Source organism: Cebus imitator, unplaced genomic scaffold, assembly GCF_001604975.1.
Source record: "Cebus imitator isolate Cc_AM_T3 unplaced genomic scaffold, Cebus_imitator-1.0 Scaffold468, whole genome shotgun sequence".
NCBI classification, from domain to species: Eukaryota; Metazoa; Chordata; class Mammalia; order Primates; family Cebidae; genus Cebus; species Cebus imitator.
This window is the reverse complement of record NW_016107783.1, coordinates 1,032,784-1,057,071: the sequence shown is the minus strand read 5'-3', so window position 1 is coordinate 1,057,071 and position 24,288 is coordinate 1,032,784. Positions and strand designations below refer to the sequence as shown.

General features: G+C 34.9%; 1 protein-coding gene across 7 annotated transcripts in view; it reads left to right on the top strand.

Moving 5' to 3' along the window:
- DACH2 (dachshund family transcription factor 2) overlaps positions 1 to 24,288 on the top strand; it is a 632,920-nt gene that overhangs the window by 485,645 nt on the left and 122,987 nt on the right. For all 7 annotated transcript variants that reach the window (XM_037732724.1, XM_017512281.2, XM_037732723.1 and 4 more), the window contains one exon: positions 17,113 to 17,271. In XM_037732724.1, coding sequence (XP_037588652.1) covers positions 17,113 to 17,271 — 159 coding nt within the window. The remainder of the gene's footprint in view (positions 1 to 17,112; positions 17,272 to 24,288) is intronic.

Here is a 24,288-nt window from a genome sequence, read left to right as displayed (position 1 = left end):
GAAGACATTGGTGCTTTGTAAACACACCCATAGTGTTTTTCTAATGTTTATCAAGTAAGCCTTTTGAAACAGAAGCTTCTAGCCTTCCACCTGAGAAAACTGAACGAATTCTGAATCCCTTTGTAATCTGAAGACTTTGTCTTTGATTTATCTGTTCTTAGATCCCTAGTCTGCCTACAGTTCAACCTCACTAGTTTGTGTGAATGGGATGGCAGTAAGTCTGAAATATAGACTAGCACTGACCATTAGAACTTTCTGATTATGGAAATGTTCTTCCATGTTGTCCATCATAGTAGCCACTAGCCACATGTGGCAATATAGCATGTGAAATATGGTTGGTGTGATTGAGGAGCTGAATTTTTCATTTTGTTTAATTAAATTTAAATAGCCATATGTGTCCAGTGGCTACCATATTGCATAGCTCAGATAAAAAACAATTTAGTTTGTTTTTTCAAGAAATAAGAATGAAACCGTAAAGAGTCCTTGTGTTGCATGTATATGCCTGAATTCATCGACATTTGTAATTAGCATACTGTTTGTTTTGAAATAAATACTTTTAGGTTGTTGCTTTTTTTTTTTGTGAGGGAAACAAATCGCAAATTGAAAAAGCATTTATCTTGCCACATTCCTTTTCAAAGAGTGGTCAAAGGCATTCATCACCCTTCACTGTATTAGTACACTTACATATTCTAAATTTATTAATTTAGTTTTACTATTTCCTCACAAGAAGTAACAATTCAAAGGCACACAGATATATTTATTTACATATGAGATAATAAGAATAATTTTCACATGGCAAAATAGAGAAAAAAATATCAATGGAGATACTGCACCTCAAAATATTTAATTTCTCTGATAGCATCCTCAACTAAATGGCATACATAGTCATTTCTGTGGTTCGAAAAAAAGATCTCATATTTTTATTATTATTATTATTTTTTAGGCTAGTCAAGTGAAGCAAGATCTCACATTTTAAGTTAGTCACTGCCTAAACACGTTTGTGGTTAACTTTGGACAGAGCTGCCATTTTCATTTAGGAAGCACAATAATGAAAATAACAAGCTTAATATAAATATGTCCATTTTATCTTAGAAAACACAGGTTTTGCCAACCTCTAAAGATGCCTTAGAGCATGATTGTAAAGCTGGTCCTGTCTTTTCATCACAAGCTATCAAAAAGAATGCAGTTTGCACACTATTCTCTTGAAATTAAAAGACAAGCTACTTTTCACTGACTCTGAAGTGTTTTCTGGGCTTCTAAACATGTAAAAATGAAAGAACTGCCAATTTGTCCTCAACGCTGGACCATAATTAAGGTAAATTGAGCTTCAGATTCTCACTGTACTCAAGTTGTAAACACTTGCCTGACAGCAACTGAAAGCAAGGAATTTGGGTATTTGGAGGTGGGTATTAGTCCTGAAGTATAGCAGGAATAGTAGCCCTCAGTAATTAGGACCTTAAGAGACTGTGAGAAACAACTTTACCAAACAACTAACTGAGTTTTCAGAAGTGAAAAGTGAATTCTCAAGTTTTGCAAAGTACAAGAGCTTTGGGAAGTATGTGTTTGTCATTACGGTTAATTTGCACATACCTCACTGAAGAAAAGGCCAGGGGAGCTAGGCCGAGAACACAGCTGTACAGGCAGCTCAACTAATTGCCTCTCTGTCCTCAACCTCATTTATCTTCATTTCTTCCCAATTATACCAAATTATCAATAGTCTCTGTTGCATCAGAGCCTTAATCCCCTTTATTCAGGCAGCATTAGATAGTGGCAGATGAATTCTTGGAGGGAGTCAGGGTAAACAGCCATAAATGCCACCTCTGGCAGATGGCATTGCTCACAAGAAATGTGACAAAACATTTGGAATTTGTAACTGGGCATTGGTATGAGGATGCAAGCTGTTAATATTTTTTTAAAGATAATCAAGGTGGTATACGGTAAAAATGTAACTCATATTTTAAAGAAAAATACAAAGGCACAGGTGTTCATATCAACTTAAAATAGTACATTTTTAGAAATTTTCCCACTGAGCACTGTAACCATGAAATTTTTTCAGGCCATGATATTTTATGATAATCAGTGGCCTATTTCCATTTCAAGCAAGGTACACATGTTCTGCATTCAAAGACACAATATCATTTATTTTTCTTTCCAATCAAATAACAGACTGTGCAATGTTTGATGTGTCCATTGCCAAATTGGAAGTATGTTTCAAAATTGAATAACAAACTGAACAGCCAAAAGAAAACATATTTTGTTTTGGTGAGAAAAGAATGTTTGAAAACAGTTACAATTATTATGTTTTTTCTTTGGTAAAAATAAGACACTAAGAATTCATGTTTTGTGTCATTTACAAAAATATCAATATTGTAATAGAAATATAATTTATTTTCATTCAATGACAGATTTGGTACTTTGCAGAACTAATCACATAACTTACATATGTTTTTATGAATTTGACATTCAGAAGCATATGAACTATAGATGTTATCACATAGATGGAATGAGAAAATAAATAAGAGCAATCATTAAAAGGAAACATAAAATAATAAAATAGGCCACCTTCAAGTATTTTATTATCAAATCACAGATCTTTTTAAAAGAGCTGCCAGAATTAACTTTGACTTTTTCTGGAATATGTAGCATTGCTTTAAGTAGCGGTATCCCTTTCATCTGTGTCATTTACATACTTTTGTTGAATTCAATTGCATGGCCACAAATTAGACATCTTAGTCAGAAATAGAGAAGTTGAAAAGTAGACAAAATTATGGGGTGCCTGTTCCCTTGGTATCTTAGGTTCCAGATCTCCATGTCCTTTCTCCTCCCCTTCTTAGGCTACACCTAGGCAACTGTATCTTCTACCATCCTCACTGTCCTTCACAGTCCTACCCAAGTTACATCTGACAAATGTTCTTTCCACCTCCGTTTCTTTCTTTCTTTTCTTTTCTTTTTTTTTCTTTTTTTTTAATAGAATCTCGCTAGGTCGCCCAGGTTGGAGTACAGTGGCGTGATCTCGGCTCACTGCAACCTCTGCCTCACGGGTTCAAGCAATCTCCTAACTCAGCCTCCTGAGTAGCTGGGGTTACAGGCACGCACCACCATGCCTAGCTAATTTTTTATATTTTTAGTAGAGACGGGGGGTTTCACCATATTGGCCGGGCTGGTCTCGAACATCTGACCTTGTGATTTTCCCACCTAGGCCTCCCAAAGTGCTGGGATTACAGGCATGAGCCACCACACCCAGACTCCATTTTTAAAATAGTTTAATTTTTTAATACTTACTTTATAAAATAGGTCTGAACTATCTAGACTGCATGAGGTAAGCCTGTATGAATTGAGTCATCCATCAAGTTTGGAAAGTAACAATTTCTAGCCTGTTTTCCAAATTTGCTTGTAAGGCCTTTTAATTTGAAACCCTATTTCTTAGTCTACTCTGTATATTGTGCATTGTTAGGATGGTAGAGCTTAGGAAATTTGTGTGAATGCATAAGCATCAATTGTCCCCATGCACATCTATGAAGAACTTTTGCTTCTTACTTAGAGCTTGAATCTGTGGCCTTTCCTGTTCTACATGTTCTAAAACATGCATATTAATACTGTTGTCAACACATGCATAGTTTTTTTTTTTTTTTTTTTTTTTGCGTGTGTGTGTGTGTGTGTGTTCCCAAATACATTTATCATGGCATGTTGTCGGCCTTGGAAACAAGTCTGTAAATTGGCCAAAAGCATCACACTTTATTTTGCTTTAAGTCTCTGCTACTTTTACCGCACTGCCAACCCTAATCAGCTGAGCCTGTGTAGTGTGCTTGCTGGTGCATATTTAACCTTTCATCCTTACAGGAATGGGTCTGAGCTTCATGGTCGTTATGCATTGATATTTGGTAGGCTGTGGCCAATAGAAAATCTCATACTAAATTACATTATGCAACTGAATTAGGGCTTGTATGTGAAAGAATATGTAGTATATTAGTGAGTCACAAGATTTTTATATTTAGGCAAAATAGACTCATTTGTTTACATGCTACTCCCTCTCTTGTGAGCATACTCTACATAGTGTGAAGAGACCAATTTGAGTAATTTAATAATGGCAAAATATTCTTTTTTTAACAAAAATCCAGACATCTTAAATTGCACTGTTATTAAGATCAATCTCTCTCCTGTCTTCCAAATCTTATTGAATATTGAAGTTGAATATTGAAACGTAACTACATGCTTCAAAACCTTTCCAACTATTGTAACTGCTCTTGAGAAACTAAAAGTTCTTAAAGATTATTATTGTCCAACCATTAATGCAGAATATATAATTGTGTGCATGTAGTAAATAATGCAGCTAAACTATTACTGTATTAACTTGCATACTTGAATGCAATGTTTGATACTTTTCTTTGAAAAATGTGTTCAAAGGAAGAATCTGGAATGAATACCAATAACCAGACACTATTTTTTACTGCCCTGTTGCCTATAGTGTGTTGAATGACCCTTTGGAAAGCAAGTCAATGCTTCTCCTTGATCACTTGAAAATTTTGTGCATATTTTAACTATACTCATCATTATTTTCTTTAAAAGAAACTAATGTCATTTTCAACCTGTAAATGTATTTTAATTATTGAATTCATAACGACTCATTTCCTTTGGACATTTCTCTTCTTTTTTTTCTTAGTTCTCTTCACCAAAGAGCCTCATTTAGTTCCTCAGATTCTAAACTGTGCGTATTCACTATCAAAGCCTCAGTTAAAAGGACTTATATGCCTCGTATCAGTAGCAATTGAGGATAGTTATTTAGTGTGTGTGTTCTGGAACCTTTCCTGCTTCAATTCTTTACTTGTGGTACAAGCATGGGAAAATCAATCATTTGAGTTTCAGTTTTCTTTATAAAACGTGGCTGATAATAGTATCTACCACATGGTGTTCTGAGCATTAGGGAATGGTTTCTAGCACATATCAAGTGCTCCGTGTGCTTTGAATGGTTTTCAGGCACATAGTAAGTACTCAGTGAATGTGATTTTCAAAGGGACTAGACTTATGTGTTGTAATTGTTTTGCAAGTACTGTCCCGTAACTGATCATTGTAGTTTTAATTACTCAATGTAGTGATAAAATCCATTTATGAATCTCCTTGATATCATCAGCAGTAATTCATAAGCCCCAGTGTAATACAAGTGAAAGATCCATTTCATACGTTAATAGGCACTAAGATCCCAGAGCCAGTGAATGCTCCTTGTCAAACATATACTTGCTGTATATTGATTCTATCTATTGACTTATTTTACTTCTACTCCATTTTCTTCTTCCGTTTTTTCTTTTTCATTAAAAAAACGGTATTTCCTTATCTTTTCATTTTTCCACGTAGAACAATTTTTGGTGTATTCAGCTAATGCCTCAGCTTAACAGATAAGTTTCTTTCTCTTTGTATTGTTATTTCATGCTCTGCCATATATTTCAATTTGTCATATTTTCCCCATTTTTATAGCTTTCTGTGAATTTGGGTCTGCAGGGTTTGTCTTTATTTTGGTAAAATAATTTTTTTCATAAATTATTTCGGTAAAATAATTTTGCTGAAATTATTTCTTCTTTGTGTCTTGCATGTTCAAGTTATATGTTTGCCTCTTTTCTCTTTTATGTTATCTTGTATTAACTTTAGAGTGATATGAAAATTATTGGCAAAATTTAATCTTCATTATTTCTACCAACTTTCTCGTCTTTCTTCATATTAAATATTATGTTCTTTCTTATGGTTCTTCTTTTAAGAAGTTCTAAGATTAATAATCAATGTTTGCCAGCCAAACCCAGTCTTTTCTGTGCAGGGAGAAAAAAACAAACAGCCATCTGTTTGTGCTTTCTCAAGAGAAAAACAGGCTACATATAGTTGTTTAGCCTCACTTTCCCACTTTAATGCACCTAGTTGTTGTAGGAATATATGTGCATGTATATGTGATGACAAAGCTTCTGAGATGCCCACTATTTTTGGTATCTGTTTCTTGTAACTGCTTTTGAGACAAGGTTTGATTTAGCTAATATTATACCTTTTAAATAAATTTTGTATACATTTACATCAAAGGGATTTTATTGTATAATTATCAATAGATTCCTTCACCTACATTGTGACAGGCACATTTTTAAAGTAAGATTGACTAATGAACAGATTGGAAATTGCTGAATAAGTGGGTACTTTCCAAGTCTTTGTCAAGACTTGGCAGTAATTATATCTGCTGAACCACTTGATACATTGTTAGAAATAGCGTAGCAGAGCCATATCTGGAGCTCTCCATTTTCAATGTTTTACTGTATCCGATCATACAGTTGGCTTTAAGATCAGTAAGTTCAAATTTACATGGCCATGAAAATAAATGTGGTTAACCACAAAAATAATAGTTTTACCTTTGCAAATTATTCAACTCTTGGGGTCACTAGCGGTCTTCACCATCTTTTGTTGGTGGTATAGTTAAAAAGGTAGTCACCCTATAGACAAGTTAATAAAGTTAACACCCTACTTTGCTTTTTATATTCTAAAATAAATAATAGCTTACACTTATTTAGTGTTTGATATGTCCAGATATTGTGCCGTTTTACATATTCTATCTCATTTAATCCTTAAAGCAACACTAGAGCAGGTAGATTATTATTTCCATATTAGACATTAAGAAACTCAGACTCAAAGAACCTTAATGTCCTTTCCAAGGCCCGTAGATAGTAACAGAGCAGCCAGAATTCAACCTCAGGTCTGTCTGATGCTCCTTTCACTATGCTATTATGATTTGTTGAAGGATATAGTTCTTCCCTCTCTATTTTGGGTCGGTCTCTATCTGCAACTTTCACAGAATTTTACCAGTTGACAACTACCAGTCAAGTAAGATTACTTTAGCCTCACCACTCCAAAGCAAACAGTCAAGCTGAAATCTCAACAAGAAAACTTGTTGTGTGAGTAATAATTAACTCTCACCATGGGCTACAAAAAATCATAATGCTTTCATCTCGATTTATTGGTCGAAATGTATTCTGTTGTCTAGAGACTGCATTATGGTTTCCCTAAACAATTTTTTGATAGCTGTAAGAATTGCACTGACCGGAAGATATTTATACCTACAGAAATCATATTAGTCTATGTGCAGGGAAAGGGAAAAGAAAAAGAGATGAATTATTCTGCCTCCTTCTATGTGGCCAGTCTTGCCCTCTGCTTTTTGGGTTAATACACTAGCTTCCAAAGCATGGCTTCTTTGGATTAATTAACAGTGTAATAGAAAAAATACTTAAATTATGTTTTGGGTAGGTAGGTATATATACCTAAATTATGTTATGGGTAAAAAAATATACTTTATTTAAATTATGTTATGAGTAGGTATACATACTTAAATTATGTTACAAGTAGGTAAATATACTTAAATTATGAGTAGGTAAATTCACATGTGTAATATTACGCTTTTACAACACTAATTTTTCATCTTCTTAGATCTATAAAAATGATTGTTGTAAAAATATAATATGCGTGTATTTTTTTAAAATTTCTAATTATGAAAAAATGTAAATTTGTGTCCATTTTTTTAACTTTAAGGCAGTTATTGAAGCCTTGTGTTCATACACTCCATCAGGTAAATAATGAGTATGCTCTTTTGGTATACATAAAATAAATGTTGAGCTGTATACATGTACTAACATATGTACATAAAATAGAAATTAATGATAACAAAATTAAACAAGATTTTAACTAATACATTTTATTAATTAATGACATAAAATATTTAAAACATATATTCTTAGTATCAGAGAAAACAATGTGATTAATACATCAAATCTGATGACCTTTACAATATTTTACCTCTTAATGAAGGTGACAGAGTTCCTACAATGATTAGAAGTATCAGCTCTGCTGTTTTATATCTCTTCTCTTATGCTTGCATTATGGTCTTCAATCTGAGGTTGTGTTGTGTTGTTCACTTTGTAAAGGCTGATTTATTGAACCCACTCAGCTGAGTATATGTAGAACATATCACAATGAGGTCAGAGTAAATGAAAGTCTAGGGCTGCCAATGGCCAACCACTTTCCCTGTTGAAAACTCATATGCTTTTTTTCCCTCCAGGTTCCTCTAATACTTGAGTGGTGAAGGCATAAGTGATGATCCATATCTTAAATATTAGTGACACATAATATTGTACTTACATTTTAGTTAACATATAAAATAAAACTCAGACATCTTGCTCTATCTTTGTAGGTCAGCTTTTACATTTTCTAGGGTATGCATAACCTCATTTTAAGGACCTTCAAATTAAGGTATATTTTACAAGAGCATATGTCACAGTTTATGAATGTGACATTCATAAGGAACTCTCTTTAAAATAATTTGCATGTATTCTCAGTAGTAGCTGTTCAATATTTCAGAAATATGATGAAAGAGGGAAAAAATAGATAGTGGTTCTGCTTGGCTTCTGGTTAAGCCTCAGGGTGCTTTTATGCATGGCTGAAGGTGAAGGCAGACTAGTCATATCACATGGCGAAAGCAATAGCAATGAAGTGAAGGGGAGGTGTCACACACTTTTAAATGACTAAATCTTGCAAGAACTCCCTCACTGTCATGAAGACAGCACCAAGCCATAATGGATCTGTCCCCATGATCCTAATTCCTTCCACCAGACTCCACCTCCAGCATTCCAAATTAAAATTCAACATGAGATTTGGCTGGGGACAAATATTCAATCTATACTTGTGGTATTATATGATTATTTAATGTGAAGTGACATGATAATATATTTGTCATTTAGACAGACCACATGCTACTAAGGATGAAAGGAGGACTTCAAATTCAGATAAAATGCTATCAATCACTGTCTTGAACATCGATTTTTTGAGTTTTTAAATTTGCAATACTTAAACTAGCAAGAAATAAATTCAAATTTCCAAGAGGTGTTTCATCACACATAAACAAAAGTTTTCTGTACTTGCCACAGCAGACAGCTTATACAGAATTGAAGGATATTTTTTATTTTGTTTTATTTTATTTTATTTTTATTTATTTATTTTTGAGACAAAGTCTTGCTCTGTCACCAGCCTGGATGCAGTGGCGCGATCTCAGCTCACTGCAACCTCCACCTTCTGGGTCCAAGCGATTTTCCTACCTCAGCCTCCCAAGTAGTTGGGACTACAGGCACACGCCACCACTCCCAGCTGATTTTTGTATGTTTAGTAGAGATGGGGGTTTCACCATGTTGGCCAGGGTGGTCTCTGTCTCCTGACCTCGTGATCTGCTCGCCTCAGCCTCCAAAAGTGCTGGGATTATAGGTGTGAGCCACCAGCGCCGGGTCGCTGAAGGGTATTAAAAAAAAAACAAAAAAACTTCTGCTCCAGACAACATAACATAATACCAAGACAAGTATGATGATTTAAAAATTTGGGGGGTTCATAGGAGAGTGAATAAGATTGTCATTTGGAATTACAAAATAATTTCTAGCAAAACCCCATTTTCTTCATGTCTACAATAAAATACCTTTTAACCAGAGTGTATTTTAAGTTATGCAAACCAATAGTTTGCAAGAGTTTCTCCAACCATATCCTCACACTCAGCAGGTCATATAGAAGAACACTGTGCCTTCATTACCTGTGATAGAATTCCTTCTATAACTAAACTAATCTTTGAAACTCAGTAATGTGATGTTCAAATTTTAGCCACTGTGCCTTAAAGTGGCATTCAGGAATACTTACATCTTGAAGCATTTTAATTTAGAAACAAATATAATTGGGACTTTGAATTTTACATTTACTTTGTGAAACATATTAGCCTTAGTTTTAGAAATATGTCTGAGTCATGTGCAATTTAGTTGAGTAAGCCTCTGGTGAGTGCTTATTTTTAAAAATTATTGAGTATACTTTGAAGCATCAATTCCTATTAAATCCAGAAACAAATTTATTCACTATTAATTTTCAAACGTTTGAACTTGACTCCTGATCTTTTTGGATGATGGTGATAATGAAAGTATAGAGTCGTTTGACTTTTTTTTGTTTGTTTGATTGGTGGTTTTGCCTGTACGGATAATGCTTATATAACAGTTGTAGTACATGTTGGTCCATCCACCATACTTTCTCAGAGAGCCTTAGCATATTTCTTGGAACCCTTTGAGGGTTTGTATATAAACATTCTGGTCATGCAACCAAGGTATTCTTTTCTTTCTTCCTGGTTACTGCTCTGCTCAGTTTTATTTATATCTTTTTAAATTGCCATTTCTGATACTCCATCCTCTTTATTTTTGTTTTTCATGTTTATTTAGGTCATTATGTCAAGGGCCAATTGGAGGAGATGAGGCACAAGTAGTAGGGAAGTCAGTTAAGAGTCTCTTGAGATGATAGTAATGTGAGAGACTAATGAGGGTCCAAACAAAGGCAGTGTCAGTGGGAATGGAAGGGAAACCATTGTAGTCAATTCCAGATAATCTGGCCAGTTAAGCAGGGAGTGAGGGATTAAGAGATGGCAATGATACTTATTAGATTGAGAGTTCTTTGAGGGCAAGTGCTTTGCCTTTTGTTTCTGTATTCTCAGTACCTGCAAATAGCACCTGACACATATTAGGAACTCAAAAATTTCCCATAGAAACAGTTGCATTATGCCTCTAACAGGAAATAAAGGAGCAAGGTCTCTTTCATTGAATAATGGTCAATTTAGTTTCAGACATGTTGAATTAAAGATGCCGTAGTTTGTTTTACACAAGCTGCTTATACTCTAGGATAGCACTCTCTAGTATAACTTTCTGCAAGGAAGTAAATGATCAATATGTGTACTTCCCAATATGATAGTCCCTAGCTGCATGTGGCCTTTGAGCACTTTCAATGTAATTAGTGCAATTTGAGGAGCTGAATTTATTTTATTTTACTTTATTTTAATTAATTAAAATTTCTATTTAAATAGCCACAAGTGACTAGTGCCTATTGTATTGGCAAGTGCAGCCCTAGAGGCTCATCAGTTAGCTGCCATTATACCTCTGATGAAACTTGATATTCCTAGATCATCACTCTACAGTGCGGCTGTTCCTAGGTAACGTTTTAAAGTAAAAGAGGAAATAAACTAGTTGAGACCTTCTCAATATTTTAAAATGAATAATTGTTATCTATTTTCTATCCATATCCATTCAAATTTCAGAGACAGTGCATGATTGAACTGCTGTTGTGAACCTATCTGGAAAACTGCTGAATATTCTATTTTGTGAATGCATACAGGAAAAGCAAATAAAAGTATAATGTGATAAAGTTTAGAGTATAGCACCTCTGTATGTACACACCTACTTTTGCATTCATGTATTAGCACTTTACAATATACTAAACCCTGAATTTGTGTTTATATGTGTGTATATACACCTCCTCTCTACACATACTTACACATACTGTATTATTACTTAGAAAAAAATGAAGCCTTTAACAGTTTAATTATGATTTAAAATATTTTTCTACTACAAAATGCCACATGCTGTGTAGATTCATCAAACAATGTGCATTCATCTGAGACTCTAGCTAAACAAATATTCTATGACCAAGAGAACAAGCTCGATTTAGGCCATATGCTGCATGGACCTCTTCCCATTTGACTGCTTTTTCTTTGCCTTGTGTACACAAAATTACTAGAAACATCATCAATTTAGACCCATATTTTCAAATAATCTGACTTATATGTTTTGTTATAGCTACAAAAGTTTCAATGTAAGGACAGCTTGTTACAAACCCTTCTATTTTTCACATTCAAGGCCATAGTTTTGAATTTAATATGGCCTTATATATAATTTACCTTACATATTTTTTCCTGATAGGTGGCTTTTAAATTTGTACTTTGCAATCGATAGTAGCAACTCCTACTATAGTATTCCTCTAAAATTTTAAAAGATACACTCAATCGAATTCAGAAGACAGAGATCATTTTTCAATTATGAAACTGTTGCATATGACTCATACAATCCAATAGTCTTAGAAACTCAAACCTACAGAAATTACAGCATATGAATTTATAAAGAGGATCAAGACTGGTTACTAAGTTGCCTTGATACTCTTCAGTGAATGTTTTATCAGCTTCCTTCACTCATTTTTAACAACATGGTGCTAAGGTTAAGAATGATTGCTTGGAATTTTTATTTAGTGCTTTACTGCTGGGATTCCTTTATATCCATTTGAAACATTTTGGTGCTTTGGGTTTTAGGCTTATGCTAATTTGGTTTGAACACATCATAATGATCTTTTCTATTGCTTCTCACAAACCTGACGATAATAAGCATTCTGTTATTAGAATGGGAATTACGAGAGTGCTAGTTAGACAAAATTTTAACAAATTAAAACATTAAAACACTGCTTTGAGTCCCATGCATATTATGTTCCTGCTCTTTTTTCAAATTATTATTTTTAACTAAATGGATAAAAAGGTCCTTTCTATGCCTTAAATTCCATGTTTCTATTGTAAGGTCCCCATGATTCATAGGTATCTGTCATCTTATCTTTCAAAGAAAAAGCAACAAAAACAATCTTCTGGGAACCCTAAAATATTACAATAGGATTTTTTTAAAGGTCTAAATTGCAAACTAAAGAGATTCTGATTAAAGCAATAGAAGTTTGTCAGACGCTTTGTTAAATTAATGTTTCCCCATGGCGAATCACTTTATTGTTCTTACACTGATTCTAACTGAGAATATATATTTCTACTAAGTAAGGGCTTATGAAAATGTAGTTCTCTATAGCTTTCTTATTGGTAAAGTTAGGGTTGAATTAGTATTAATGTAGCAATAGTTGCTTGTAATACTGTTTATTGTGTTACACTGTTTATTGCCATCTATTTCATTTTACTAAATATTGTGCCAGAATAGTGATAAGTAGTTGATATGGAAAAGCTCAAATAAATTATTCAGTTCATGAGGATTTGGTGCATTTTCTACGTTATCTTTACAAACTTAGGACTGTGTTGGGTTATGTTTACACTTAATACAAAATTTCATGAAGACTTAAGAGATTATTTTCCCAAACCCACTGCTTACCCTGCCAGCCTCAGAATTATGCCCTGTTGAAAATGCTGTCCAGTTTCTCTCCTCTTTACTGGAGGAATTCCCTCACAAAGCTAGTATGGTCTGGTTCTGACAAATGCACATACTTTAGTGTTAGGGGCTGAATTAGGTACCCCTAAAATTTAGATATTGAAGCCCTAACCCTGAGTTACTTTGAAATGTGACTGTATTTGGAGATAAGGCCTTTAAGGAGGTGATTAAGTGTATTTTATTTTTTTTTTCATTTTATTTTATTTTTATTTTTTTTTAATTGCATTTTAGGTTTTGGGGTACATGTGAAGAACATGCAAGATTGTTGCATAGGCACACACATGGCAGCATGATTTGCTGCCTTCCTCCCCATCACCTATATCTGGCGTTTCTCCCCATGCTATCTCTCCCCAATTCCCCACCCCCTGATGTCCCTCCCATATTTCCCCGCGGACAGACCCCAGTGTGTGATGCTCCCCTCCCTGTGTCCATGTGTTCTCATTGTTCAACACCCACCTATGAGTGAGAACGCGTGGTGTATTTTAATATAAAGTATGTAACTGGATTGTTTGTAACTCAAAGGATAAATATTTGAGGGAATGAATACCTCATTTTCCTTGATGTACTTATTTCACATTGCATGCCTGTATTAAAACATGTCAGGTACTCCACAAATATATATACCTGTTCTGTACCCACAGAATGAAAAAAAATAAAAATTTAGTAAATAAATAAGGCCTAGAGTGGATTCTAGTCTAATCTGCTTGTAAGAAGAGGAAAATTGGGCAGAAAAAAGATACCAAGGATGAACTTGCATAGAGGAAAGAGCATGTGAGGACACAGAGGAAACACAGTCATCTGCAAACCATAGAGAGAGGCCTCAGGAGAAACTAAATCTGCCAAAACCATGATCTTGAATTTGTGACCTCCAAAACTGTGAGAAACTAAATTTTGGTTGTTTAAGCTATTCTTTCTGTGGTATTTATCTCAGCCTAAGCTAACTACTGCATTTGGAGGTAGACAGACTGCTAGATAGAGAGGACAAGGAAGGTGGATACCCAAGCTTTCAACATAGTGCTTAATAAAAAGCCTACTGTAGCTTAGATTAGTCAAAATACTTTGTTAGCTTTGAGGGCAATGGGTATTATTGTATCTTGACAAAGGGGCATAAGAAAATGCAAATATCAGGGCAACTGAACATTCCAGATTGAGTAATGATTAATTTTTACATTTAAAAATAAGAAATTTAGGTCAAAAGACAAAAATGTGTTCAGAGCATTAATACCTCCTAATCCAAATATCAAGAATGTTCCACACTCCTCAGCCACTCAATTCATATACAGTTGCTTTTACAGTACAGGATAATAATTACATCCACATTTGGTGGAGGTGGGAAGAGATGGAAACTGCCTTTTCTATTATTAACACAGTAGTTAACAAAGGTGGGAGCTGTTGGAAAAAGTGTATCCAAAGCTTTCATTAGCACATACACAAAACCACATTGAAATCTTCTGAGGTGAGTTTAAAAACATTTCTATTCAAGCTTATTTGGATAATGTGATACAAAACCATGAGAATAATACCTAATGTATCATTTAATATTGAATGTAGACTAAACAGTTTTCAATTTATAAAATATTGATATAATAGCTCTAATATTGCTGTGTTGCTATTGCTGCTGTGATAGTGCAATACTATACTATTATCATATGGTGTCATTTAATGTCTTCTAAATGTATCTTCCTTTGTCAATATTTTGCTCATTTTATAAATTACCATTCTGCTATGGTGAGGTAATTCATATCTTGAACATAGTGCTAAAATGATGGAGTGCTTCCATTTTTGCTCAGCAATTGATCTTTTAAATATTTGCGTTTTCTCATATTAATCATGTTTGTTGGCCTAATGTTAGTATAAAGAATTCTCAGTTTTGCAGTGGTTACTTTCATAGTTTATTAAGATATTCCCTTCACCCCGCCATCCCTCTTCATTACAGCATAACAATGACTTATTGATTTTAATTTAAATTTCAAATTCGTTAACACTAAAATACGTCAATGCACCAAACCATAAATTACCTCCCTGCTCTTAAGCACATGCTTTACAGCAATCAACATCTGGATGAAAAGAGAGAACAAGGGGTAATCATAGAAGTACTGCATGTTCTCAATGAACATAGCAGACCTCAGCATGACCAAGGGGATGATTTCTGGTCCATTAAGCCAATCTATCAAATTCAACCATATTTCCTACCTACTAAGCTTTCATGCATCTTATCTAAATGGCTTAGAGCAGGACCCCAACTAGTAACTGCTTATTTCTTCCCTCATTTGATTATAAAATTTTTGTTTATATAGGCAAGGCCAGATATCTTTCAATCTTTACATATACTGTGCTAGAATCTGGTGTTTCCTTACCTCATGTAGTTGGAGGCTAGTCAAGACTCCCAGTTTTGGATTAGAGATTCACTTCATCCACAAAAGGGCTTGAAAGAGTGCTGAAAGGGAGGACTGGAGTTAAGAGTCTTCCTCTTCAGGACTGGGGTAAGAGCTGATGTGTGGATAGGAGGGTTAAACAATCCTTTCAGAGATTCTAGCAGGCCATTTGCTTGAATACATTTTAAATCTTGAAAAGGAATACCAATTGGGCCTGAAGACATTTCCCTGAAAAGTTTACAACTCTCAAAACCTTTTTGCAAATGTGGTTTTTGAAATAGAAGTATAAACATGTTTGCTAACACGGTGAAACCCCGTCTCTGCTAAAAATACAGAAAATTAGCCAGCCACGTTGAAGTGTGCCTGTAGTCTCAGCTACATGGAAGGCCGAGGCAGGAGAATTGCTTGAACCAGGGAGGCAGAGATTGCCGTGGGTGGGACGAGATCGCGCCACTGCACTCCAGCCTGGGCAACAGAGCAAGAGCAAGACTCAGTCTAAAAAAAAAAAAAAAAAAAAAAAAAAAAAAAAAAAAAAAAAAAAAAAAAAAAAAAAAAAAAAAAAAGAAAGAAAAAAAAATCACAAATAGTATTGTGAATATTGAAAATAATCACAATATTAAATGTGAATATGAATATGTTGATTTTTCTACCTTTAAAAAAACAGTAAATATACCTATTTTTACAGAGTGCCCAAGAGTCTCAGCTCTAAACCCCACACAAAACAGGGTCAGAGTTTTAGGCAGAAAGTGGGACGGTGTCAGCCAGGTAGAGATGCTAATGTCGCAGTCCCAGCATGGGAATGGAGGCAGAACCACTGACCCCTGAATGACTGAAGCACATCAAGCAAATAGATGGAGCTGCCTACACAACTGTTTCTTTTTCTAAAGCCAGACTATCTGCTTCTGCAGTGATTGGAATCCCACCCTTTACTCCCTTATTTAAAGTATTCTCCTGGAAGAATGTCCTGGAAGTTATTCTGTGTTTGTTTTCCATATGGTTTTAAGCAATGCTTCTCTCCCCCACAGTACGCTAAATACAAGATGAAATAGCTATGCCACTATAGATCATAATAATATAGTATTCTGCATTTATACACACTTTATCCCACTCTCTAGCATGAAGGATCAAGGTAAGTATAATTTCAAGTTGGAAGCCATGGTTTTCTATTTTTTTCCACCTTATTTTACACAAAACCTTACTGTGTATGAATAGATTTGTTTCTCTGAGTGATCTGAGAAGAAAATGAATGACCATTCTGTTTCTTACCATGTATTTTTGCATGTTATCATGCTTTTATGAAACGAGTGTGTTCTTTTTCAGTGATCAGTACTATTCTTTAAATATAGCATATGTATGTTAAAGGTTTAGAATACAAGGCAGTGATGGTCAATTAATGGCCCTCAACACGTAAGTGCTTCTAAAAGCTATTCATTATGATTCCAGATTTGTTGAGACTACCAACAAGTCAAGAGTGCCTATACTATTATTAAGAATGATTTAGCCTTCTCAGAGGCAGCTTACATCTCTAGACTATTGAAAGTTTTTGAAACTGTCATAAAAATGAGTTAACTGTGTTCAATAATAATTTTCTAAGAGGTAGTATTCATGATTACAGCCCTAATAGGGAATTTTAAAAACCCTTCTCATGGAAAGTTGTCAAGTTGAAATCTGTTTATATGAATATTTTTCAGGTGGAAGTGAATCCTCCTGGGATAAGGATAAGATGCAGTCTCCATTTGCTGCACCTGGACCGCAACACGGACTTGCTCATCCAGCCCTAGCTGCCCAGACAGGTGTTGGGGGTGCTCCAGCTCTCAATCCACTGCAGCAGAACCACCTGCTAACCAATAGTATGTATACTGTCCTCCCACAACTGGGTGTGTTGAATAAAACACTATTCAAGTCCTACTAGAAAGCTTTGGCTGGCAGGGCTTAGTCTATTTATCTTCAATAAGGTTTAACAATTTAATATCAGAAGGGGGGGTACAAAGGGACTCACATTCCCTCTTTACCTCCCCTTCTGATATTAAATGGTTAAATATTAAGTACAAGTAAAGGTACATTGGTGGTACGTGGAACGTAGAGGTACATAGAGTAGAGGTACCTGGGAGGCTATGTAGCATAATAGTTAAAATATTGGCAAAAGTCACATAAACTGGTGTTTGCATTCCACTTGTTTTGAATTCTTTTTTCTTTTCTTTTAATTTTTTTTTTTGAGACTGAGTTTTGCTCTTGTTGTCCAGGCTGAAGTGCAATGGCATGATCTCAGCTCATGGCAACCTTTGCCTCCTGGGTTCAAGCAATTCTCCTGCCTCAGCCTCCAAAGTAGCTGGGATTACAGGGAGTTGCCACCATGTCCAGCTAAATTTTTTTGTATTTTTAGTAGAGATGGAATTTTACCATGTTGGCCAGGCTGGTCTTGAACTCCTGACCTCAGGTGATCCGCCTGCCTTCCCAAAGTGCTGAGATTACAGGTGTGAGCCCCTGTGCTCGGCCACATGTTTTGAATTCTACATCATTGTTAGATATTGGAGAAGTCACCAAATCTTTCCTACTCTCATTATCTACAACTATAGATTATGAATACAAATGCACTCACTTAAGGTTACTGTAGGATCTCAGAATAACAAAGTAAAAGATTTTAACAGTAAATTGCATATAGTAAGTACTGTGTATATCACAAGTAGTATTATTACTTAGCAATCACACTATAGCTAGTGCATACAAATTTCAGATTTAGATGATGTTTTAAAGACTTCAAAGACTCACAAGTGTTTGTGTAACAAAGCAAGTCTTATGTATATTACTTTTGTATATATCTTATTTTTCTTACAAATGGATAATCCAGGAGAGGGTTTTATTACTCTCTTCCCTGAGACTTTTATTCTCACATTATATGTTAGGATTAAGGCAACAGAAGAATTCTGAGACATTTTAATATAATGTTCCAAATCTTAGTGGAATTGATCAGTTATTAAGCATACAAAAATAAGTTACGGTGTGTTACTTAAAAGTGGTTATAATCTCAAGCATAAAATGTCTCGTACAAAATGAAACATTAAGCAAAAGCAAATAAAATGAATGCCAGAAAAGTTATAAATATTATGTTATGAAAAGTTAGAAAAAAAAAGACTGATTAAGGTAGATTCAGGTTATAAAGAAGGTAATTTAGAAGACTTTAGTCTGACATATAAATGACTTGGAAGTCATTACTCCCATCCTTGCAACTAGAATAAAGATAAACAATCTGAAAATCACTAACTCTTATTAATGCCATCAGGGTTTGAGGTCACAGAGCCCCACCATGCTGGAAACTAGACAGAAAGGCAGAGATAGAGAATCATAGCTGATAAGGAGAAGAAGCCACAGCTCGACACTGGTCGAAGCATTTAAAGGGTAATTGAGTAATTGCAGGAGACTCACTAGACCTAGCTCAAAAGGCAAAAACTCATGTGGGTCCTGTCTTATGGGGCCCCTACATTTTCATGAGTTTTATTTCCAGGAGGCCTACCAGATTCTCAGGGTGAAGATCTGAGAAAATTCCCCTCATATTTCTAGCAAGGGTAAAAGTAAAGTAACAACTTTGAAATATGTTCACAGTGCTCTGTTCTCCTTAAAAAAGGCCCATCCTCAAAGAAAACTATTTTACCAGAGCTTAAACTATTTGGTTTTGCTAGAGCCTAACTGACGTGGGGAAAGGGATATACTAATATCCCACCCCCTCTAACTTTTATGTGAGGGGAAAGAAACAGAACAATTCCAGCAGCCTTAGCTTCCTGTCTCACCTAAAGACTTACTGGAGCTAAAAATCACTTGTGAAAGTCACAGCCCAAGGATACAGGCTCACTAAGGGACTAAGACCTAATTGTAAGATATAGAATGTTTCTTTCCTCACATTTAACTATCAAAAAGAGTAGTGCTCCTGTATAATGAAGGAGGATTACAACTTAAAGAAATGCAATTTTCAGACCCTATTTATGACAGGTTCTCTAGGGAGAAGCAAAAATAAGGAGGACAGAAATAAGACTAGAAGAAAATTTAGACACTAACGCCACAGGTAGTGCTAGCAGTTACGATAGCGTAACTCACAGCCAGATCAGCATAAAACCTATCAATAAAGGCCTATTTACGTCAGTCTCCTTTACTTAATATATCATTTCTGGCTTTAAATTAAAAAAAAAAAAAGCAAACATAAAGTCCAGAAACACAATCTGAAGAGACAGAGCAAGAAACAGAACCAAATTCAGTCATAGCTGATATTTTAGAATTGTCAGACTGAGAACTAATTAACATACTAAGAGAATGGAAAAAATGGACATCATACAGAACATATGAGATATTTAATCAGAGAGGTAGAAAACCTAAGAAACCCTAAGAAAAAAATAAAAAGAAAATGCTAGGAATAGAAAAAAAAGAACTCTAACAAAATGAATAATATCTTACATGAAATCATCTATAGAATAGACACAGCCAAGGAAAGAATCAGCTAGCTTGATATTTCAACACATAGTTCCCAAGCTGAAAAAAGGGAAATGATGAGTGAAATAACATAACAGAATGGAATATCTAAGAACTGTGTGACAAAGAGAAGAGAAAAATAAAAGAACACAAGGCATATTTGAAATAACAATGACTGAGAATTTTCCAAAATTAACGAGAAACACCAAACCATATATCGTTCAGCAAACACTAAGGAAGATAAATACCAAACTCTGCAAATATCCATATTATGTTCCAACTGCAGAAAACTAATGACAAGAAGAAAATCTTGAAAAAAGACAGAAGACATTTTTATTTCCACACAGAAACAAAGATAATAATTACGCTGGACTTCTTTTTAGAAACCAGGCAAACAGGAAGAAAGTAGAATGAAATATTTCGAGTATTGGAAAAGAAAACACCGTAAATGTATACCCCTACTATGCACCCATAATAATTAAAAATAAAAAAAAATTTAAAACCCTACAAACATAGAATTCTGTCTCCGGGAAATTTTCCCTTAAAAAGTGAAGGAGAAATAAAAACTTTCTCAGACAAACAAAAATTGAAGTAATTTGTTACCATACCAGTAGACCTGTATTGCAAGAAACATTGAAACGTCTTCAGAAAAAAAGAAAATGATATATGTTGGAAAGTTTGATATATGTAATGAAATGAGGAACACTAGAGGAGGAATAAATTAGGATAAATTAATTTTTTTAATTTCTTATTTTTGTGTGTCAGTTAGTTTGTATTTTTACAGGATTTCACTCTGTCACCCAGGCTGGAGTGTAGTGGTGTGATCATGGCTCACTGCAGCCTTGACCTCCCAGGCTCAGGTGATCCTCTCACCAAGCCCCTCCACCCTCCAGTATCTGGGACTACAGGCGTGTGCCACCATGCCTAGCTGATCTTTGTATTTTTCGGTAGAAACAGGATTTTTCCATGTTGCCTAGGCTGGTCTTGAACTCCTGGGCTCAAGAGACCTGGCTGTCCTGGCCTCCCAAAGTGCTGGGGTTATAGGCATGAACCACCATGCCTGGCCAATTTATAAAAATTCTTAATTAATCTAACACATAATAGTTTTTTCAAATAATAAAAACAACATAAGCAGGAGTAGCAATTCTTGTATCAGATAAAACAGACTGTAAAGCAAAAGCAGTGAAAAAAAGACAAAGAAGGTGATTATATTAATATAATGATAAAAGGATACATCCAACAAGAAGATATTACATTCCTAAATATACCTGCATCTAACTCTGAAGCTCCCAGAATCATAAAACAATTACTAGTAGACATAGGAAAAGAGATAGTAACACAATCATAGTGAGAGTCTTCAACACTCCACTGACAGCACTAGACAGAGCATCAACACAGAAATTGAATAAAGAAACACTAGACTTAAACTGAACTCTAGAACAAATGGACCTAAAAGTATTTACAGAATATTTTACCCAATAAATGTAGAATTTACATTCTTCTCATCAGCACAAGGCACATTCTCTTAAGATAGACCATGCATTAGTCCATTTTCATGCTGGTGATAAAGACATACCTAAGACTGGACAATTTACCAAAGAAGGAGGATTAATGGACTTGAACTTTCACATGGTTAGCGAGGCCTCACAATCATGGTGAAAAGCAAAAGTCACTTTTTACATGGTAGAGGCAAGAGAGAATGAGAACCAAGTAAATATGTTTCTCCTTATAAAACCATCAGATCTCATGAAACGTATTCACTACCATGAGAACAGTATGGAAGAAACCATTCCCATGATTCAATTATCTCCCACCATGTCCCTCCCACAACACATGGGAATTATGGGAATAAAATTCAAGATAAGATTTGGGTGGGGACACAGAGCCAAACCATATCAGCCCATATGAGAGGCCACAAAACATGTCTCAATTTCATTCAGTTCAGCTCAGACTTTGATTATTTTTTGCTTCCTGATATACTCGGGGTTGATTTGCTCATGCTTCTTTAGTTTCTCTAGTTGTAAGATTAGGTTGTTAATTTGAGATGTTTTGAACTATCTGATGTAGGCATCTAATACTATAAACTTTAATAATATTGACTTAGGTGTGTCCCAAATATTCTCATATGCAGTATCTTTGGTCTTATTAGTTGCATAGAATTTCTTGATTTCTGCTTTAATTTTATTATTTACCCTAAGTCATTCTGGAGCAGTCTGTTTAATTTCCATGTAATTATATGATTGAAATTTTTAGTATTGATTTCTATTTTTACTCTCCTGCTGTCTAAGTGTGGATGGTATAATTTCACTTTTTTTCAATTTTCTGAGGATTTTTAAAATATTTGATTATGTGATCAATTTAGAGTAGGTACCATGTGCAGATGAGAAGAATGTATATTCTGTTGTCTTTGGTTGGAGAGTTCTATAAATGTCTTTTAGGCCCATTTGGTCAAGTGTGAGTTCAGGTTTTGAATATCTTTGTTAATTTTATGCTTTGATGATTTTTCCAATACTGCCAGTGTAATGTTGAAGTCTCTCACTATTATTGTGTGTAATTCCAAGTTTCATCATAGGTCTCTAAGAATTTGCTTTATAAATCTGGGTGCTCCTCTGTTGAGTACATATTTATTTAGTATATTTAGGTCTTCTGGGTGAATTAAACCTTTTATTATTATGTAATGATCTTTTTCTTTTTTGATCTAACCCCAGTAAAAATAGAAAGAGATCCACGATTTTGTTATTTGAAAAAAATAATATGATATATAGACCACTAGCTAGACTAATAAAGATACAAAAGAGAGAAAGTCAAAATAAACACAATTGCAGATGACAAAGGGGACATTACCACTAACCCACAGAAGTACAAAAAATTCTTGGAGACTTACTATAAACACCTCTGTGCACACAAACTAGAAAATCTAGAAGAAATGGATATATTTCTGAAAATATACAACCTCCTAAGACTAGACAAAAAAGAAATTGAATATCTGAATAGATCAATAATGAGTTCCAAAATTTAAGCAGTAATAAAAAGCTTACCAAACAAGAAAATCCAAGGACTAGATGGATTCACAGCTGAATTATATTAGATGTACAAAGAAGGGTTGGTACCATTTATGTTGAAACTATTCCAAAAATTGAGAAGGAGGGAAACCTTTCTAACTTATTCTATGAGGCCAGGATCATCCTGATACCAAATCCTTTCAGATACACACCAAAAACAGAAAAAGAAAAAAAGAAAAGTTCAGGCCAATATCCTTGATGAACACAGATGCAAAAATCCTCAAGAAAATACCAGCAAACCAAATTGAGCAACACTTAAAAAGCTTACCCATGATGATCAAGTATGCTTTATCCTTGGAATGCAAGGATGACTCAACATATGCAAATAAATACATGTGATTCATCACATAAACAGAAGTAAAAACAAAAACCTCTGGTTTTCTCAATAGATGCACAAAGGGCTTTTGGTAAAATTCAAGATCCCTTCATGTTAAAAACCCTCAGTAAACTAGGCATTGAATGAGCTACCACAAAATAATAAGAGCTGTCTCTGACAAACCCACAGCCAACATCACACTGAACTGGCAAAAGCCGGAAGCATTCCCCTTAAAAACCAGCACAAGGCAAGGAAGACTTATCTCACCACTCTTACTCAATATAGTACTGGAAGTCCTGGCCAGAGCAATCAGGCAGGGGGAAGAAATCAAAGACATCTAAAAAGGAAGAAAGGATGTCAAGCTATCCCTAATTGCAGATGATATAATTCTATATCATGGAATTAACCTAAATGCCCATCAACAGTAACCTGGATAAAGAAATTGTTGTACATATACACCATGGAATACTGCACAGCTATAAAAAAGAATTAGATTATGTTCTCTGCAGCAGCATTGATGGAGCTAGAGGCCATTACCACAAGAAAATAATGCAGGAACAGAAAACAAAATACCGCATATTTTCACTCGAAAGGGGGAGCTAAACCATGAGAACATATGAACACAAAGAGGAAAACAACAGACACTTGGGCCTACTTCAGGGTGGAGGGCTGGAGGAGAGAGATGATCAGAAAATATACCTATTAGGTACTATGCTTATTACTTGTATGAGTAAATAATCTGTACACCAAACCCCCATGACACAGAGTTTACCTATGTAGCAAACCTGCACATATACCCTGGAAATTCAAAAGATTATTTTAGGCCTCATTGAACCTAAATAAAAGTTTTAAAAAGGTCTCAATTTTTCTTTGGTGGGTCTCTCACTGTTGCCTGGGCTAGAGTCCAGTGGCATCATCTTGGCTCACTGCAACCTCTGTCTCCCAGGTTCAAGTGATTCTCCTGCCTCAGCCTCCTGAGTAGGTGGGATTGCAGGCACCAGCCACCATGCCTGGCTAATTTTTTTTTTTTT